The sequence below is a fragment of the Rhinolophus hipposideros genome, assembly GCF_964194185.1.
Source record: "Rhinolophus hipposideros genome assembly, chromosome: 18".
NCBI lineage: Eukaryota > Metazoa > Chordata > Mammalia > Chiroptera > Rhinolophidae > Rhinolophus > Rhinolophus hipposideros.
The window spans coordinates 15,144,313-15,165,905 of NC_138064.1; the positions used below are offsets into that span (position 1 = coordinate 15,144,313).

Here is a 21,593-nt window from a genome sequence, read left to right on the forward strand (position 1 = left end):
TTGTTTACAATTTTGCTATTGGTGGGCATAGGAATGTCTAATCTCTACATCACACAATGTATTTGGGAACCATGAAGCAAGTACCCTTAGTCAATCTGCAACATGTGAGTTCATACAATTGTGGTCACACACATGAATTGGAAACATTAGGGAACAATAACAGAGGGAACTAATACAGGACTAGATGAAGCCCTAAGGAAACTGATCAAGTCAACGTAAGTCTGGGAAGACGTTTTTGTGGAGAAAACTTGATTTTAGAGTGTGTGAGAATTTGTTAACATAAGTGTGTAGGATGGCCTGCCTAAAAACTTGGGGAGAGAAGAACTGAAGGTAGAGAAATTCTGTATGACCACAACTCACATTGCAAGAATAAAAAATTAGGTTAAAAGGCTTATCATATAATAATGGATCATATATAACTCATTAAATGAGTTAAAAAGAATCAATTAATCCATTGGAATATAAACAAACAAGTAAATTAGGAAAAAGGGAAATCCCTTCCTTACAGTGGAATGCAACTAATAAATATGGAAGGATGATGGAGTTAGAAAATCATCAATGGATTCTAAAACTAGGGAGTACAAATTTGATGAGAAACAAGATATTTAGTCTCAAAGCATCACTCCACAGATAAAGGAGAAACCTGACAAACACCATCTAAATAAACCACATGGTCAAATCTATCACCACAATATGGAGATAAACCAACAAACATCATGTGCCTCCTGATATGATACGGAGAACACCTTACCACTTATGGTGTATTCCTGCCAAAAATTCACCATCTTAATGTAATCATGATGAAACATCAGACATGTAAAAATTGGGGACATTTTACAAAGTAACTGACTCTGATAATCTCCCAAAATTTAAAGGTCGAGATATATCAAGACAGAAGAAAAATTTCCAGGTTAAAGGTGACTAAGATACTTGACAGCTAAATGCAATGGGTGACCCTGAGTTAGATGCTGACTGACGTAGGAGAAAAAGGTTTATTAATAGTTATATATGACACTACTGGAGCAACAGATAAAATTGGAATATCAACAGATTAGATAATAGTCTTAGATTCATGCTAAATTTCCTAATTTTGATCATTGGTTATAGAGAAAATTGTTCTTAGGAAATATACATGTAAGTATCTGGGTAGTCAGGGACCCAATGGCTTCGATTCACTCTTAAATGTTTCAAAACAGAAAGAATTATATGCTGTATGTATATACAGAGAAAGATATAATTAGAAAAATAGTAAGTCAAATGGGGCAAAATGTTGACAATCGGTAAATCTGAGTAAAGGACCTAGATACCATTCTTGCAAGTTTTTTTCCTTTAATTAAAAAGTTATCCTAAAAATCCCTCCATAGCAAAATCACTTTAGCCAAGGCAATTGCAAAGGGTTGCCTCAGAACTATTCTTCCATGAAAATTTCAGTTAATCTACACCCCCTGCCAAAGTGCATAGTCTTATCAATTGCTTTAATAATTATTTTCACCTTTCTTTCCAACATTTACATTTCATTTTCTTGTGTAATTGTTTTGATTATGCAGCTGGCATAATGTTCAACAAGAATGGTGCTGATACTTGATGTAAAGGAAAGCACTGCCTCGACTCTCAATACTGTACTGCACGACCTCACTTTTGACACCAGCTGTATCGGTTTTCTACACACCACGCGTGTGGGGACAAAACCCCAAAAAAACAGTTTCCAGGCTCTCGGCCTCACATAGAAAGGTGCTGGCTCGGGTAGTAAATGGCCATCAACTGTGATCAGATGCCAGCAGCTGTGGCTAGTTGGCCGTCAGCTGTAACCCGTAGGCCATTGGCCACTAATATAACGGCTGTGGCTACGCTAGCAGAGAAGGAATGGGGGCTAGCAAGAAGATGGTGGCTGGCAAGCGCGGACTGCTGTTAGGCAGATTATGTAGATCCTGCTTCCTGTGTCTCCAGCCCAGCCACCAGCGAGAATATATTGGTTTGACTCCCCTATCTATGGCTCCGTGGGTGTTCCTGTTTAGCCTTACTGTGTCCTGCGTTTTTGGGCGGGGAGCGGGAGCTGAGACCCTGCACGACAAATGGCACAGCGAGCAGGGTCCCCTGCGTGACACATGGCGTAGTCGGCAGTATACGGTGCTGGCCAAAGCTTTCCGAAGGGCAGTGGAGCAGTTTGTGCGTATGAAAGCTCAGTCTGAGGAAGACCAGGAGGAGCAGCTGCCGGAGAGCTCGATTCCCGTGGAGGGGTGGAAAGATGTGGATGGTTCCCCAACCAGCAGAGGCCGGAGAAAGTGGAGAAAGCGGAGAAAGCGAAGGTTGTTGCCGCCCTGTGGGCTGGGAACTGCTTGCTGAGGCAGCCCGGATGCGGGACTTGTCCCAGGAGGAACCGCTTGCTGAGTCCTCCGTGGGAGATGAGGGTGAAGTCAAGGTCATCCCTCACCCCCAGGACAGCCCTGGCGAATGACTATGGACTATGGGGAATTGCCTTCCATCCCTAACTTAATGGACGCTTGACTGTTTGGGAACATACCACCATGTAGTGGGACTGGTTGATGTTTGCTTTTGTCTTGACTGGCCGCCATTGATAATATGTAAGCACCTTGATGTGAGCCGCTGTTGTTCCAGCACGGTACCCCGAGAGGCACAGAGAGAGAGTGGCAGTGCCCTGAGAGCCCTGGCTGAGTCCAGGAAGTCTGGCTGTGTCCAGAGAGAGTGGCAGTGCCCTGTGAGCCCTGGCTGTGTCCAGGAAGTCTGGCTGTGTCCAGAGAGAGTGGCAGTGCCCTGAGAGGCCCTGGCTGAGTCCAGGAAGTCTGGCTGTGTCCAGAGAGAGTGGCAGTGCCCTGAGAGCCCTGGCTGTGTCCAGGAAGTCTGGCTGTGTCCAGAGAGAGTGGCAGTGCCCTGAGAGGCCCTGGCTGAGTCCAGGAAGTCTGGCTGTGTCCAGAGAGAGTGGCAGTGCCCTGAGAGCCCTGGCTGTGTCCAGGAAGTCTGGCTGTGTCCAGAGAGAGTGGCAGTGCCCTGAGAGGCCCTGGCTGAGTCCAGGAAGTCTGGCTGTGTCCAGAGAGAGTGGCAGTGCCCTGAGAGCCCTGGCTGTGTCCAGGAAGTCTGGCTGTGTCCAGAGAGAGTGGCAGTGCCCTGTGAGCCCTGGCTGTGTCCAGGAAGTCTGGCTGTGTCCAGAGAGAGTGGCAGTGCCCTGAGAGCCCTGGCTGTGTCCAGGAAGTCTGGCTGTGTCCAGAGAGAGTGGCAGTGCCCTGTGAGCCCTGGCTGTGTCCAGGAAGTCTGGCTGTGTCCAGAGAGAGTGGCAGTGCCCTGTGAGCCCTGGCTGTGTCCAGGAAGTCTGGCTGTGTCCAGAGAGAGTGGCAGTGCCCTGAGAGGCCCTGGCTGAGTCCAGGAAGTCTGGCTGTGTCCAGAGAGAGTGGCAGTGCCCTGAGAGCCCTGGCTGTGTCCAGGAAGTCTGGCTGTGTCCAGAGAGAGTGGCAGTGCCCTGAGAGGCCCTGGCTGAGTCCAGGAAGTCTGGCTGTGTCCAGAGAGAGTGGCAGTGCCCTGAGAGCCCTGGCTGTGTCCAGGAAGTCTGGCTGTGTCCAGAGAGAGTGGCAGTGCCCTGAGAGGCCCTGGCTGAGTCCAGGAAGTCTGGCTGTGTCCAGAGAGAGTGGCAGTGCCCTGAGAGCCCTGGCTGTGTCCAGGAAGTCTGGCTGTGTCCAGAGAGAGTGGCAGTGCCCTGTGAGCCCTGGCTGTGTCCAGGAAGTCTGGCTGTGTCCAGAGAGAGTGGCAGTGCCCTGAGAGGCCCTGGCTGAGTCCAGGAAGTCTGGCTGTGTCCAGAGAGAGTGGCAGTGCCCTGAGAGCCCTGGCTGTGTCCAGGAAGTCTGGCTGTGTCCAGAGAGAGTGGCAGTGCCCTGTGAGCCCTGGCTGTGTCCAGGAAGTCTGGCTGTGTCCAGAGAGAGTGGCAGTGCCCTGAGAGGCCCTGGCTGTGTCCAGGAAGTCTGGCTGTGTCCAGAGAGAGTGGCAGTGCCCTGAGAAACTCTGGCTGTGCCCGGGGAGACAGGTGGTACCCTAAGAAGCCCAGGAAGTCTGGCTGTGACCAGAAGTACTGTGGTGGTGCCCTGAGAAAAGCTGGCTGTGCCCGGGGAAACAGGTGGTACCCTAAGAAGCCCAGGAAGTCTGGCTGTGACCAGAAGTACTGTGGTGGTCCCCTGAGAAAACCTGGCTGTGCCCGGGGAGACAGGTGGTACCTTAAGAAGCCCAGGAAGTCTGGCTGTGCCCAGAAGTACTGGTGGTGCCCTGAGAAACCCTGGCTGTGCCCAGAGAGCCTGGCTGTGTCCAGGATATTGCATTCACCTCCAGGCTCCTTGCACAGGGCCCCTCGCAGAAGACGCTTGTCGCGTAGATTGTGAGGCGAGACCCTGTAGGGGTGGAGTGTGGGGACAAAACCCCAAAAAAACAGTTTCCAGGCTCTCGGCCTCACATAGAAAGGTGCTGGCTCGGGTAGTAAATGGCCATCAACTGTGATCAGATGCCAGCAGCTGTGGCTAGTTGGCCGTCAGCTGTAACCCGTAGGCCATTGGCCACTAATATAACGGCTGTGGCTACGCTAGCAGAGAAGGAATGGGGGCTAGCAAGAAGATGGTGGCTGGCAAGCGCGGACTGCTGTTAGGCAGATTATGTAGATCCTGCTTCCTGTGTCTCCAGCCCAGCCACCAGCGAGAATATATTGGTTTGACTCCCCTATCTATGGCTCCGTGGGTGTTCCTGTTTAGCCTTACCGTGTCCTGCGTTTTTGGGCGGGGAGCGGGAGCTGAGACCCTGCACGACAACGCGATTCTGCGACACCAGGAGAGCAGAATTGGCCGCCTCAAAATGTCTTTTTGGTGTAAGGATGATTTTCGGCAGGTTACTTTTAAGAAACAACGGACTTGAGAGGCGCTCGGAAAACAAAGTAGAAGTGACCCTTTTTTGTTCAGAGGCGTTTACATGTATAAGGGAAATCTCCATCTGTACGGGCATTCCAGGAAGAGGGGGCAATGACTTAAATATTAACAACCACCTCACCTTCATTCACTGTGCTTTTCCTGGTAACCTCCCGTCATCTGTCTTCAATTGAGGATGGTATTTAAGTTGATGACTTCGGCCATTTCCGAGGGAGTTGTATCCTCAGTTTTCCTGAGACTCTCCCATGTATACAGGAGGTACATGTTACTAAACTTTTTCTCCTGTTAATCTGTCTTATAGGAATTTAATTACCAGACCAAAGAACCTAGAAGTGAAGAAATTTGTTCCTCACAACGCAGGAACAGCCAGGTGCAAGGTATGTGGGAAAGGACAGACAGCTCTGCCCTCTCCAGGGCGTCACTCTTCCAGCACCTCCACAGACACATTCCCTAACCGGGAAGCTCTCCACCCCTGGCCTTTTCCACAGTTTGCCACGCCTGTCATTACAAGAGCACGGTAGATTAAACCATTGGCCTTGGTGATTGAACTCCATCTCCAGTTGCTCTCACTTCCCCAGAGGTGGGGGGCTGGAAGTTCCAACCTCCTAATCATAGTTGGTTCCCATGGCAACCCGCACCCATCCTCAGGGGCTTTCCAAAAGTCATCTCAATAACGTAAATCAGGTGTGGCTGAAAGGGGCTGGTTAGGAATAACAAGACACTCCTTTTACCTTTAGGTAAAAGAAACTGAGGACCACAGACCAAATACTATAACAAAAGACGCTCTCATTGCTCTTAACTTGGAGGAGATTCCAAGGGCTCGAAGAGCTCCGGGCATGAAAGGAGGATGAAGACCAAATATATATTTAAATCACATCATCCCACCTAACAGTCTTATCTTGCTCATGAAATTTAATGGGAATGCTTTGAGTTGGTAGGCATTTAAATCACCACAAACATCTCTGAAGGACTACTGGGTATAATCCATCAAATAAAAAATGCACCTACCCGTTGAGTGCCAAATACCACACTAGATTCTGGGGACACAATAGTGAAAAAAATACCTTTAGACTGCCCCTTCAGAGCTCACATTCTAAAACTAAAAGGAACCAAAAATACAGTGAACTAACAAAATACAGTAGTACCTCAGTTTCCGAACGTCTCCATTGACGAACATTTCCGTTTACAGACGCCTTAAACCCGGAAATAAATGCTTCGGGTTTTCGAACACGACTCAGAAGTGGAACGTGTCACACATCTTCCGCTGAGTACAAGATCCTGAGGCCTAGCTGTTGGCTGTTTTCGAATGTTTCAGAACTTGTGGATTACGTTCGAAAACCGAGGTACCACTGTAACTGCAAGTTTTACAGCAAGTGAATGGAGAAAGAGGGGACCTATTTTAAAAACAGTGTTTAGGGAAGGCCTCTCAGGGGAGGTGACATTTCTGCTGAGATCTAAAGAAATAGAAAGAGCTGTGTAAAAAAAGCATAATGTCCAAACTACTCATCTGCCTGTTTCCAGAATGTAATTAGCTTCTTACTGATGTATGTTTAATTATTTCCAATCTTTTCTTAAAACATAACATTTAAAATGTTCTCATATATACATCTTTGCACACATGTGGAAGGACAAATTCCTAGGATTTATGCTGGGTCAACAGATGTGTGCATTTTTTGTTTAATGGATTCTACCCAGTAGCCCTTCAAAGATGTTTATGATTTAAATTCCTACAGCAATGGATAAAAGGGTCAATTTCGGTAAAAATTAACTGGAACGTTAAGCAACCATAAGCAGCCAGGAGGGTCTATGGGAGAAGTTAGGGCTCACGGAAGTTCTCAAGCTCTACTAATGGCTAGAACTCCACACGTGAGAATCCCACAGGAATAACTGTTTATAATGAAGCGCTACAGTTCTAACTTACCCTTCCCTTAACTTCCTTTTCCCTCCACCTTGGCAAGCAGGCCGGAGTGTGCACGTGTCTGCACGCACTGGGTTGCAATCCTTTCTTTGTCCCAAATAAATCCTTTTTGGTGACGAAACACCTAGATGATACTATTTTTCAGTCAACAATTTGTAGATGAAAACTGGTTTCTAATTGTAGTTTTAATTTATATTTCTCTTATTAGAGTGAGGCTGAACATCTTTCACAACTTCAAAAGCATTTTTTTCCTTTTCTGTGAATTGTCTGAGGACTTTGCACCTTTTTCTGCTGGGGTGTTAGTCCTTTTTCATTGGGCAGTAATAGCGTCAGGTCATTTTTACCCACCCCCTCCCATCCAGTCAGTCTCTGCAGCAATGCAAGAGCGGAAGTGGAGAGACCAGTTACAAGTCCATTGCAATCATCTAAGTGAGAGTAGATGGCTGTCTGGGAAAAGGTGCTGGTAACCGATAGAGAACTGGAAGGATCCCTGATATATTGTGGGAAAAGAAAAGGGCTTGTGGATGCACTAGAAATGGGAGATAAAAGAAAGGGAAGAATTAACAATGACTCCTAGATTTCTGGCTTGAATAATTTGGTAGATGGTTATGAAAAGAACAGTGTAAAAGGGAAACAGTTCTTCCATTTTGGATGTTAAATTTGAGATGTGAAAAGTCAAGTTGAAACATTTATTACGCTGGTGAGATAAGAATCTGGAATTTTGAGCAAAGATTTGAACTGGAGGTACAAATTGGGAACACATCAACATAGAAAAACAAACAAAACACAGGAACTAATGAGATTCTGGCTAATGAGAGAGTACAAAGCAGAGAAGGGGCTGAACACTGGTTCCGCAACGTCCATTCAGAGGTCAGGCAGGGAAGCCAGCACAGAGACTGAAGAAGGGAAGTGGAGTGGGGTTGGGGGGAAAGCAGGGGACAGCAACATCTAGGAATCCAAGGGTTTCAAGAAGAATGGAGTGGTTGATTACGTTTTTGCACGCTGTTTGGAGGTTGCACAAGGACAGAAAAGTATCCACTGGATTTGACAATAAGAAAGCTGTTAGTGGCCTTTGAAAAATCAATTTAGTGTGGAAGCCAAATGACACTATGCGGATGAGTAAATGGGAGGTGACAAATTGGAAACAGTGTACAGATGATTCACTCAAGAATTCTGGCTATGGAATGGAGAAATGGGTCAGAGCAGTGTTTTGTTTTGTTTGGAAGATGAGAGACACTAGAGCATGTTTGTAAGGGCACGACTTAGGAGAAAGAATAATGGCACAGCAAGGTCTGCCAGAAGGCAACAGAGGATGGACTCCGAAGCACAAGTGGCAGGATGGATTTTGAAAGGAAAAATAAATACAGCCTTTATTACAAGATAAGCAGTAGGAAGTGGATGCAAGAATATGTTTGAGGATTTGGTAGTAGGAAGATCTATCTATTCTTACTTTTAAGGGTATTTTTGAACAGGAGAAATGGATATTGAAACTATGTCCACAAATTATTATGGCCCCCTTGAGTGGGGGCTGGACTTTGTGAATTGCTTCTCACAAACAGAATAAGGCGGGAGTGACGGTGTATAGCACGGTGGCTCCCTCCTTGCACGCTCTCTGTGACAGCCAGTGCTCACATTGTAAGGACATCCAAGCTCTCCATGGAGAGGCCCACTTGGCAAAGAACGGAGGCCTCCTGGCCAACAGCCACGTGTGATCCATCGTGGAAGTGGATCCTCCAGCCCCAGTCAAGCCTTCAGATAAATGTAACCCAACCAACATCTTGATTGCAACCTCATGAGACTCGGAGCGAGAACCACCCAGCTAAGCTGCTACAGAATTTCTGGCCCACAGATACTGTGGGATAATAAATGTTGGTTGTATTAAGCCATTATGTTTTGGGACATTTTTTTATGCAGCAATGGAGAACATAAACATGAAAAAAGTGCTTTTCGCATCTGTATTGTTTTGTATGCCTTGCTAATATTTTACTGTTTCACATGAATATGCCTAAGAGTGATTCCTGAATGTCTTTGATGTATGTGTGCTTTTGTTTTGTTTTGTTTTTAAGATCTTGGTATCACTGGCATGCCAGTTTTTTGTTTTTTTTTGGCATGCCAGTTTTGAAAAAGACTTGGGAAGTTTTATGTAACAGAATTCCTTGTTGGAAAGTTTGAAAGAATTCTTGAATTCTGCCGGCACCAGTTTTTGTTTGTTTGTTTGTTTGTTTGTAAGGAAACTATACTGACGGTGTTTTCAATTTCTTTGTTGGGGTTTGCCAAACAGCCCTCAAAAAAGGCAGTTCTCATTTACACTGTCATCGGTGGTATCTAAGCCCATCTATTTCCTCACACCCCACCCACTCTGGATTTGTTTCTCAATATTTCGATAATTAGAAGGCTACAAATGCAGCTCGTTAGCGGCTATAATCTTGGCAGTATCAACGTACATGTGAAACAAGTGGTTACTATGAAGACAGCGAGGCGGGGCTCTAGACCGAAGTGGGGGACAGAGCTGAAGGGAAGAGTATGCCTAAGTATCTTAAAGACGGGGGGCATGAGGAGCCAGAGGAGCCCGGGAGGAAAGGAGGAGTCAGAGCAGGAGTCTGAGCTTTGCTGCCTCTAATATTTCCTCTTCCTCTTTGGCCACAGAGAGAGGCAGGAGAAGGAGGTGAGACCTGGGGCAAGTCATTTCAGTGTTGAACATCTGGTTTCCTGAGATGGCACGTTCCATTTTTGACACTCCAGCGGTCTATGAACAATAACTGTATCATTTATCCATTTTTATCCATTTTTATACAAACAGTCCATTTTTTGAGAGGGCAAGAGGGTGCTATTAACAATTAAGGTGGACAATAGGTATACTCCCAAGACTGTCCCAAATGGTCACTCTATCTATAAGGCCACAGGGGAAAAGGACTGCATAACAATCAAGAATCTTGAGGGCAGACTGCAAAGTGTTGACTGAATTCTGCAGACCTGGGGAAAAGAGATACTTAAACTTGTACAGCCTTCGCTATTCAATAAATACCGTCGTAGCTGGTCCTTCACTTAGTCATTCAACTATCACTTACACGAGTAAAGCTAACAGAAATGTGTGTTATAAGAAGTGATGAATGACACTGCTGTGGCCATTACGTAGGTTTTGTTGTTTGGGGGCAGGAGGGAGCTTTTGTTCCTTTTGGACGTAATACAGTCGATGCACTAACAATTATGTACATTCAAACTTGATTATTTTAAATTCGATCTTCAGCTGTAAATAGGGTACTGCATTGTAGTCTCCATGTTTATTACTTTTCTGTAATATTTAAGAGTTGCTTAAAAGTATACAAAATGTAGTTGTTGTTTTAAAAAGCCGATTATTTCCTTTTTGCCCTCTTTGAAGGGAAGGGGCTTCCGTTGTTCCTACATGGCTGGAACCATAATAAAAAAGGTACCAATAATTTGTTAACACAAGTACAGTGGTACGTTAGTAACAATCTTGTAGCCCTGTTTTCCAAAATTCACTTTATTTCTATCAGTTCAGTATATTGCAATAACTGTTTTAGGCATTTTCATTATATGAAACCTACAATGTGTCAAAGATGATTTAATTTAGCGTTGAACTGCTAGTATAACTTGTACATTTACAGTAATTCAGAATTAGTAAGGAAAACAGTTCACCAGTGTTTAGTTTTATATTGAGCTGCTGCTCAGGCTGGAATAAAGTGGTACAAAATGGGAAAAAAAGAAGGGATGAATGAGAAGAATTGTCCCCAGGTTAGTGCAACTGCCCATGGAGCTGTGTAACCCAAATCCCCCTCCAGGAAGGGCTGTGGCAGCTGCTGGGGACCAGTGGGCAGACGGCATCCAGCTGTGCATTTACAGACCGCCTCAGCTGCTAAGAGAGACTTCGGCCAAGGTCACAGCCTTCTCAGGGCACCCGCCTCCCACAACTGAGCAGGGAGGGGACGAAGGCCTGACCACCTGGGCCCAGTGTGGGACCACTGTGATGCACCTACGCCAGGTAAGCCCTAGAGCTCCCGCCAGGTAAGCCCTAGAGCTCCCGTAGCCGGCATCGCAGCGTGGCTCCTGCTTCTGCCCAGTCATACTGGTTTCGTGTCCTCCCTTCCACAGCGGTAGCTGTCAGGGTCCTCCCTCATTAACATTCTGCACACCCAACTCAAGTCTCAGAGGCCCCTTCCCAGAGAACCCAATTCGTGACAGTTAACAATTCTATCGTGGCGGGGAGAGAGGAGAGACCAGTCGCAAAGCAGGGAGGGGTGGAGGATTCAATATTATTACAATATTTCCATTTACAAAGGGAAAAAGGCCTCTCGCACTTGTAATGTAGCTTGCACAGTCCATGAGGTCCCACAAAAGCTTTGGGGCCAAGAGGGCTCAGGTCCCCAAACTGCTGAGGAACAAGGCCCATCCTCCTATCAGCTGTGTGACCGTGGGCCACTCTGACCCCCCCTCCATTTCCTCGTCTGTGAAAAGACATTTTCGTATTTACATTTTAAGAAATTAGTTGAGAAAAAGCATTTTATACATTTTTAAGACGCTATATAGACATCAATTACTACTGCTTTCTACTGCTGCTTGATTCTGAGGAGCTGCCATTAATGACTAACCGCTGGCAACTCAATCAGGATGTGAAGAGAAAGCAGTGCCAGCCCCTGGAGGCCGGTAATTACTATCTCTGCTCTTTTCCTGTTTTTCTCAACTCTGACATGGAATTGAGGTGCAGAGCACATGTGCTTTACAAGTACTACTGTACATACTGGAGATTTATGGTCCATGCTCGTAAGTCAAAGAATGGGTAAGCTAAACCCATCATTAAGTGACTTTTTATTTGTGTGTAGGTGGTATTTTACTCTTGTGGGGCTGGGCCGCAATAAAAAAAAGAAAGTTTCCACGCTCCACATAGGAAGCCATCGTAAACCTGGGAGCTGGGGGGTCTAATCACAACCCCAAATCCAGTGACTTACACTGAACTGGCCCCTGCGAGAAAGGCCCCCCCCACCACAGACCTCAGGGAAGCAACACCTCTCAGACGATGCCGGGATCCAGAACCCTCTCAGTGTGGGCCCCTTAGCTAACATGGGTTCTCCTGGCTCTAAAATCCCATGGCGTCCAGGTTTTCTCTTAAGACACTGATCCAATTCTCTCTAGAATTACAACTATTTGGATCTTTCCTACTGGCCTGGAAACTTATGATATCTGTTCTTCAGCTGTCAATTCACCCTTGCCACCACTGAAGGTTTTCTGAGTCAATGTAATGGGAAGGGGAAGACATGAGCAAACCTGGGCTTGTCTCTTCTTGCCCAGTCTCTGAAGTTCTGATAACTGGAAACGTGACTTCTAAGCCTGCTCATCATCCTGTATTGGGACCCGGAAAATGTGATGGAGAGTGTGACCCTGAAAAACCCCTTTGTGAACAGTCCCAGCAGGCTTAGCGGGGCCTTTCCTTCATTCATCGGTGGGAAGAAGGACAGACCTGCGTTGACCTTTAGGGCTGGATGAATCTTCAGAGACAAAGAACAGTGGGGTGCCTATGAGAAGGACAACATCAGAGGGAGAGGGGGGAAGGCCAGTGGATTCTGAAGTCCATCTCTAGGCTGGAGGCCAGCTGGAGTCATCAGGTCTAGAGAGAAACAAGGAGCCAGATAAAGAGAGACTGTGTCCTGTTTGGCCTGCATGGTTTGTAACAGCAGTTTCTTATAATTAGAGCTCCCATTTGTTGAGCACTCGCTATGGGCCAGGCACCACATACATGATCTCATTTCAGTTGCTCAGCATCCCTCTTACAGGAGGAAACTGAGGTACAGAGAGATTAAGAAACTTGCCTTAAAGTCACACAGCAAGTAAGTGACAGAACCAGGACTTGGCTGCAGGCATTTTTAACATCAGAACCAGCCAGCTCTTAGACACTATCCTGGTAATTGTCTCTGCAAAGGCACATGTGTCCTCTAGAACCTGTCCCCTGCAAACTCGGGTTCCTGTGCTGGCTGGCTTCCGGCTGGGTCCATCAGTGGGAGGCAGGAGCAGGAGACAGGAGGGTGGGCATAGGAGAGGCCAAGGCATTTCTCCCTCTTGATCTGCATGTGACAACAGCTCCTGCTCACCCTCTCTGGCCCTGTGAACACTCTTCACCCTGGTCTCTGGGTGCCCCCAGCCCTGTCCGCTCCTGTAAGAAGTCATTCATCAAGTCCCTTCATATGAGCCATATGCGGTGAATGCTACTTCCCGCCGGAAGCCCGACTGTACCACCACTACCCACACGGCTCCCACTTGCTTCACACTGTGTCACATAGATGAGAACAGCAGTGGTGGGAAGAGCTGACTCCACCCGCAAAAATGAAGCTCCTGTCTGAATATCCCTTTATCATGCAAAACAGCTGGCTCAATGCAAGGTCTGAATCTTGTTTGGCTCGAGGGTCCCACCAAAAACCAAAAATGGAAAACTGCTGGTGAGATAATTTGGGAATTGGAATACCGATTGGATATTTGATGATGTCAAATAATTATTGATTTTTTAGGTGTACTAATGTAATGGCATGATGGTTATGTTCACAGGAGGCCTTGTATTTCAAGGATAAACACTGAAATATTTCTGCCTCCTTCACATAACAGTTCTTCCAATATTTGAGTTGACCATCTTGTTTGTTCCTTTCTCGATCTTGTTCCTTTCTTGGTCTGAGCTTCTCAGCGTGGAACCCCCCCAGGCTGTTCAACCACTTCTGCATGATTTCTCCCTTGCGGGAGAGAAAAGTTCCTTTCTCACCAAAGCAGGTCCCAGCATGACCCAGTGGGACAGGAGTTTCCTGGAGATTCGACCCCCAGCTCTGGTGCAATAAGAATAAATCATCTGCCAAACAGCTATTCACATGCAGTGTTTGTTACTTAATCCTCACCAGAACGCTCCCAGAAAGAGGTTTATGTTCTCCTCTCGCAAAGACTGCCTGGGAAGAGACGATCTGGGCCGGTGGGACGACTACTTTTAGGGCTCAATGTGGCTAGCCTATCGTACTCAGTTATTCAATTATACGCGAACCCAGGTTTGACTGTAAAGGTATTTGATAGACCTGGCGAACAGCTACAACCAACCTGGTACTTTAAGACATCATCCAATCAGCTGAAGAGTCTTAAAAGCAAAACTGAGGTTTGCCCGAGGAAGAAATTCTGCCTCAAGCCTGCAGCAGCAGCTCCTACTGTTTCCAGCTACGCTAGAGTTTGCCAGCCTCCACGACTGGCAGCCAGTTCCTTGAAATAAATCTCTTAGAAGTTGAGTGAGTGTGTGTGTTCTGTTCTCTGGAGAAACCTGACTGATACTGAGTCGTATCCTGTCTCAAAAGGTCGTGCCACTATGACCACAGGTCCGGCATCTATGCCACTGTCCAGACTCCACCAACCACTGCCTGCAACTTAACCCAAAACCACCAGGTGTGTACCCGAGCCTTGCCAGCTTCAGCTGCCCAGAAATGTATCGGAATATTAACGGAGATCCTTAACAACTAGATTTTGAGAATACACTATTCATATCGAAAGCCTGCCACGATGTGAATGGGAGCAGCTTGTTTGTACACCTGTACACTTGTAGTGGGTGGAAGGCATGCTTTACCTGGTTGCAAAGAACAGTGACTTGTTCTATTCCGGGCAAGGTTGCTAACTTGCTACGTATTTAACTTTAGATAATCCTGTTTCACCACCTGATTAATTATAATGCCAACCTGAAAGTCTGCTTTCCACTGCCCCCATCCACTCAAATTGGCATTAAATGGTCAGATGGCCCATCAGGATTTCAGATCTGACCTACTTTCTAGTTGGACTCTGGCCCTGAAGGACCCAAGACCCATTCAGGCTCATGGTATCAAGCCAACATGAAGACATGGATGACAGCTCAACAGATGCTGGTGGAACTGGCCGACGACTCACCCTGTCAAGGGTGCTGCTTGCAGGTTAAAGTAAAGAGCCATCTTCCACACTCAAGACAGTGTGGTTCAAAGCAGAGCATGCAAAGCCCCGCAAGAGAAATATTACAGATATTTCTGTAACAGGGCTTGAAGGAAAAGAACAGGAAATGCTTGCAGATGAGGTGACAGTTGAGATGAATGAGAATTTAACAGTAAAAGACTTGGGAGGAAAGAAAGGAGGCATTCTGGCCAAAGGTAAAGTACGAGGCAGGAAAAGGATGGGGCTATCTGGGGAAAAGAAGGGAGAAAAATGTGGCTGGAATGTAGGCTACAAGCGGAGGATCATGGGAAATGAGCTCAGCTAAGGCAGTTAGGGAGTTGGGTCACATTTAGCCAAATAAGGAGCCTTGAATGACAAAACATTAAATTAGTAGGTAATAAGGATCTAGTAGAGACTCCCCAAATGACAGTGGAGAAGACCAACGCATGCTCTGGAAACGAGCACTGGCAGTAGAACAAACAGAAATAAATGGGGGAAGGGGCATTACAGAGCCCCAGCTGAATTAATAGCCGTAGTGGACATTATCGAGGGCTTCCCATGTACCAACCCTGCTGAACTTGCATGATACTCTTACCATCGCATTTTAAGGAGAAGGGAACCAAGGCACAGAGAGGGTAAGAAGTGTGCCCAGATCATACAGTCAGTCAGCAGTGGAGCCCAGCCCCCAGCTGGCCTGACTCCAGCACCAGAGCGCCTGACCACCAGGCAAGCCTGCCTCCGAGTGGGGGCCTGGGCTCTGCACTCTGATTTCTGAGTCGAGCTGAGAAGTAGGGGGAATGAAGAGATCGATGCGAGGTAACTGTGAACATGATGTCTCCGTAACCTACCAATTGAGGGGACTGCAAAAAGTTTGAAACAGGTTCCTCATGGTTCCTGCACTTCGAGCCAGCAAAACACCCCAGATTTGCTCACGAGTATATACCAAGTCCTGCTGCAAACGATCACACACAAAGCAGCTTCTTCCAGAAACAGCTTAGTTTCAAACAGCTTCCTATTTGCTAAGCAAGCTGAACACCCCAAGAGTTGCCAGGAAAAGGGAGGTGGTGACTGTGTAACAAATTGAATTGTATCTCTCAAAATTCATGTTGAAGTCCTAACCCTCGGTACCTCAGAATGTGACCTTATTTGGAAATTGGAGCATTAGAGATGTAATCAGTTAAGATGAATAGGTGGGCTTCTAATCCAGTCTGACTGGTATCCTTTTAAAAAGGGAAATTTGGATACAGACATGCGCCCAAGGAGAATGCCATGTGAAGATGGAGGCAGAGACGGGGTAATGCAGTAAAACCAAGAGTCGCCAAAGACTTCCAGCAAACTACCAGACATGAGGGCCTGCAACAGATTCTCTCTCCCAGCCCTGCCGACACCTTGATCTCCAACTTTTCGTCCCCAGAAGTGTGAGACAATGCATGTCTCCTGTTTAAACCGCCCAGTTTGTAGTACTTTGTTCTGGAAGTCCTAGGACACTAATACAGTCACCTATGCCATCCTGTCCCATCAAGACCACAGGGGCGTGTTCACGTTGTCCTTTAGTAAGCAAAAGGAAGAGCCTACTGGGAAACTTTGTGGTGCTGCAATGTATGTAATTATCAGACTACTTCTGTATCTGAGCTGTGAGTTAAAAACAGGCAAGTGTTCGAAATTTCATCTATCTCCAATTGCCCAGGCATCAGGAACATTCTTTGATTTTGAAGGAAAAACACATTTTACTTTAATAATCCAGGACTTTTCTCTTCCCTTTCCTATTAGAAACAAGTATTGACTGTATCAGATTCTTCCTGTGACCTGAAGAAACCCAGTCCAACGAGCAATAAATCAAGAGGTCCTGTTGGACCCCTCAGCCAGCAGAGGGTGCCTGTCCCTGGTCATGAAACCATATCAAGACGACCACAAGCTCTCTCAGTTTCAAAGTGGCAACAGCTCCCTGAAATACTGATGCTGGCTGTACGCCTTCACCCCATCTTCAACTATGCTCACACATTCAATTCTGCAAAAACTGTTCACTTCTTTGTTTCACCCGAGCATTATTTTGAGGAACACGTGCTTCCTCGGTTGTGAGTGAATGGCTGTGGTCATGACGGGAAGCATGTCTGCCCTGGGGAATTCCGGATTCTGTTTTCAGATAGTGATTGGCCCCACTCAGAAGTGAAACCAAAGCAGCACTTCTTTTGATACTCGGAAAAATCCCCTCTGCCAAAATGTTTTTGCACAAAAATTATGGAAAAATTGTACTATAAAACCGGAGTCTCCTGCAACTCAAATGTAAGCCACCAGAATGATCTATTTAAAAACAGAACAAACCTATGATGTTCCCGTGAGGCAAAGCACTCCCCCTTTTGAAGTAACAGTAACAATAACTAACATTTATTAAGCACTTAAGACACAACAGGCATAGTTCTAAGTCTGCTATGTGGAATGAATTGTTTCTCACAACAACCCTACGTGATAGGCACCTTTATTATTCTCATTGTGCAGGTGAGAAGGCAGCACAGATCGGTTAAGAAACTGGCCCAAGGTCACAGAACTGTAAATGGTAGAGCTGGGATTCAAAACCAGGCAACAACACACACCCACACCCTTAACTAACAACCAACCCAGACAAATAGGCAAACAAGACAAAATGAAATAAAGTGAGTGGGAACAAGTTAAGGAGGGTGGATTGAGGATGGAGGCGAAAGAAGAGAACACAAATTGCATTCCAAGCTCTGGGCTGGTACTTCATATGCTTTTCCCACTTAATTGGCACAACACTTCAGAGGTAAGCATTATTCTCCCACTTGACTGATGAAACACTGAAGCTTGGGGTGATTAAAGTAACCTATAAGAGGGCACATTAATAAAGTGATGCCTCCAAACCCAGATTTGTGGACTGCAAAAACCGGTGTTTTCCCAGCCATTTTCTCCCAGAGTCATGGTTTCATATCGTAACCTCAGCATTACCGATGGTACAATCTGCTTTTTAAAGTCAATCCAGCATTGAAGACAGTGGGCCAGGAATGAGTAGTGATGGGCATTACCCCATTCCAGCTGCATGTCTGTCCAGAGAACCTGAGTATACTGCAGGTGCTTACTTAATGTGCCAGTCTGGGAGTCAGGAACCTCAGGTTCTAGCCCCACTTCTGGCACTACTGTGTGCCTTTAGCCGAATCCCCTAACCTCACTGGGCTTCTATTTTCCTCAAGTACAAATTGGATATAAGGTTGCCCGGCCTGGGTACTTCACTCACAAGGTTGAGTATCAATATTAGTTGGTTGACTCCATTACCAATAAAGGTGAACTGGCCGTGCAAACTGTTTAAGGTGCTCTACAGCTGACCATCTCCAGAATGCACATAAACCAGCTACCACAGTACAGCAGGTCCACACATGCTAGCCGGGAAAGGCAACGCCAGAATGGCCTCATATGAACTTCACCCTCTCCCCTAAGAAAGCTGGGCTCAGAGCCACCGGTCTGGCTGGTCCTAGGCCCCGGAGTTCCCCCCAAGCCTGTCTCGCTCGTCTAAATAGGTACCAACCAGGTGATGCTGAGAGGAGCGAAGTCCTTGCAGAGTATGAGCCTCGCCTCCCTCCCGGTCCCTGTATACTTTGCAAACCAGTTGGCATTCAGCTGTGTGGGGGGAGGGGTGCCATCTGGTACAGCATCCAGCATTGGGTTTCATTCCGTATGTTACAGAATCAGGAAAGGTACAGGGCAGCACGCACCTCCGTTAAGGAGGCAGAGGATTCCGGTGAGCGAGCAGATTGAATGTGTGGGAAGAACCTTCCCAGTTGGTTGAGAGCGGACACGAGCCCACCAAGACTCTCGCAAACCCCCACCCCATTAGTTCTGGCCCCAGGAAGAGGAAGGGATCAAATCTGCATGACAGTGAATCACCCAGCACTTTGGCACAATGACCCCTCCAGGAGAGGGTGGAGAAGCTCGTCTGACAACTGCCTACACAAACTGCCTACACAAACGTCTCACAACTGCCTACACAAAGGGCAATTCTGAAGAGCAGCAAACAAACCTGTCTAGCCCCAATTTCCATTTTGCATAAGATCGCACTCCACAAAAACAACGTCCAAGGAACACTAGCTGATCGACAATGGATAACACTCAGGTTTGGGCCAAGAAAGAATTTTAAAAGTCCCTCTGAAGGAACTTTGGGGAAGGCGGTTTTGTGGAAATTGGGATCAAGCGTCCTTGGACGGGAAGGGGCCATTAGGGGCAACAGACACTGCAATCAACAGATCTTGGTGAACTGTTTCAAAAGGAAGTTAAACCGAAGGGTTTGAACCTATGAGTCAAAGGAAACCTGTTAGTCACTAGGTGATTGTCGGAATACGTCTTTTATGCCAAGCAGTTACACATTGGGTTACACATTGTAGCGCCGGGGACGGTTAGGTCACAGCAGGACAGTCAGCCAGCTGGCCTCACACTGAACACTGACCACGGCCCCTTAACCCAGGGAGACAGCAAAAACTGCAATTGGGTTAAAATCCGGGTGGGAGCCATCGCGTTAGGCCCGAAGCGCGGTTCTTAAAGAGAAACGTGCGACCTCACCGAGGCCAAGGGCTCCTTCGGATCCTGCAGGTCCGGCACGGGTTCCAGAAAGTCATCTCAGCGTACACGGGGTAGTGAACCAAGGCCGTGGGCAAGAAAATGACCAGCATCCCTTCTCCCCTCCCCACCCCCGAACCACCCTGGACAGCCACCAAACACAAGAAAGGTGTCCCCTCCGACCAAACGGATGCTTTCTCAAAAACCTAAAAGCCACAGCTCCAGCACGAACAGCCTCCGTTCCGATTCACAGAAAGGAGAGGCGCAGAGTCGTCTGCGAACCTACAGCAACCCAGGGACCGAAGGTGGAAGGACAGAGGGCGTGCCCCCCCCCAGCAGGTCCCTCACACCCTAGAGGGCTCCGGGCCAGCTCGCCCAGCACCGCGCTCGCGTCCCCGCTCTCGTTACCTCGCTCGCGCCCCCGCCGGCGTTCGGCACCTGAGCCGTCGGTTCCGCCGGTGTCTTCTCCTCCTCCCCAGCTGCCAAAGGGCTACTCGGAGCCGCTCGGGGGTCCCCGCCACTCTCCGGCGCAGCCTGGCCGCCGCCGTCCGCACTGGCGCCGACTCCTCCTGCCGACGAGGCAGCGGCGGCGCCGAGCAGCCCGTGGGCCCCGTCGGCGTCCCCGGCCGCCACGCTGTGCACCAGCCACGCATCCACGCGGGTACGGGGGATGAATGGGACCCCCAGCGCGCGCACTTCCCGGAGCAGCTGGCCCTCGGGCTCCGCGTCGGGGTCCGGCTCCCGGCCTTTGGGGTGAAGGCGGTCCGCGCGCCCCCACCCTCCCGAGTCCGGGAAGGGGCTGAGCGCGTGTGCGGGATTCGTCCGGCCGCCCGCGACCAGCAGCTCATCCTGGAGCAGGGTTGGCGTCGGGAGCAGCAGGTAGAGGTCCAGTTCCACGTCCAGGTGGAGCCCCGCCAAGCTCAGCAGGATAGTGAGGTGCAGGAGGCCGCCGCCGTCGGACCACCACGGCTTCAGGTACTTCATCTCACGCCGCGCGCCCGGGGACGCCCCTGCCGGCGCCCGCGGGTTCCAGCGCTCCAGCAGCCGCGGTGGCACGTGAGGGCCCCTCGCGCCGCCGGCACCTGCCCGGAAGAGGCAGAAAAGCGAAACAATGGATCCAGGAGCGCAGCAGCCGTCCCGGGTTTCCGGAGCCCCGCACAAAGGCGCTCCCAAGCCAGCCTGCCCGGTGCTCGAAGCTCCGGAGAGGCGGAGGAGGAGCCACCTGCGCGCAGACCCTGCCTGCCGGGCCGTCCGGCAGCTCCGCGCGGCGGCCAGGCCCCGCCCCCGGCCGCCAGGCCCCGCCCCCGGCCGCGGGCGCAGCCCCGGGGACACGCCCACTGCCGCCCGGGGCCCCGCCCGTAGGAGGGGCCCCCGCGGGAGGGGCGGGGCTCCCCAGCTCAAAGGCTCTTTATTCCGGGGAACGCAAAGCTTTCTGGGAGCAGGAGTTGTGGGCGCGAAGTGGCCCTCGACCTCGCGCGGGTGGGCTGGGCTGTCGTAGCTGAACGCGCGGGTGGGAGTAAGGGGCCGGGGGCTAGGGATATGGATGGGTGGGAAGCGGCCGCTTGTGTAGACTGGGGGAGAAAGTTGAGGTACTGGCAGCTTGCGAAGGGCTTCCACCTACGTGAGAACACTGGGCTGCCGCACTGGGTTCAGGAATCTGATCCCCGGAATCCGATTCCAACCCCGCTGTCTGCCAGTCGTATGACCCCGAGTAAGTTACTTCTCTGTGCCTCAGTTCTCTTATCTGTAAAAGGAGGATAACAGTGCCTGTCCAACAGGGATGTGGTGAGGTCAGATGAACTATTATATGTAAAGCCCAGAGTTTGACATACAGATTCCACAGCTGCCATTAGGATCCAAGAGCACGTTTCCAAACCCCTGTTCGCCCTCCCCACCAGGTGCTCCAGCCTCACAGACTCATCACCTGTCCCTGTTTGTGCCCCACGCAATGCTAGCCCTTCCTTGATGGTCTCCGTTGCTCCTTATGAAGGGGCAAAGCGCACAAGCTCTAGAGTTACCCTGCATGAGTTCACATACCCCCTCCACCTGGACCTTGGACAAATTGCTCACACTGTGCCTCAGTTTCCTCACTTGTAAAATGGAACTAATAATAGCACCTCCCCAGCAGACCTGTTGTGAGCCCCAAATGAAATGCCTGTCAACCCCCCAACCACAGCACTTGGTAGGTAGGATGTGCTCTGAGTGTCACCCATGATTTGTATTACCCATCTTCCAAGGCTTAACCCAAAGATACAACCTGTGAGTTTTCACCA

At 48.6% G+C, this 21,593-nt stretch overlaps 1 protein-coding gene across 2 annotated transcripts in view; it reads right to left on the reverse strand.

Moving 5' to 3' along the window:
- NFE2L3 (NFE2 like bZIP transcription factor 3) overlaps positions 1 to 20,600 on the reverse strand; it is a 32,550-nt gene extending 11,950 nt beyond the window's left edge. Inside the window, exon 1 of one of the 2 annotated variants that reach the window (XM_081079846.1) lies at positions 19,729 to 20,600. In XM_081079846.1, the coding sequence (XP_080935972.1) occupies positions 19,729 to 20,304 (576 nt within the window). In that variant the 5' untranslated portion in view covers positions 20,305 to 20,600. The remainder of the gene's footprint in view (positions 1 to 19,728) is intronic. The other variant, XM_081079847.1, reaches the window with a different exon arrangement.
- Positions 20,601 to 21,593: the final 993 nt, after the last annotated feature.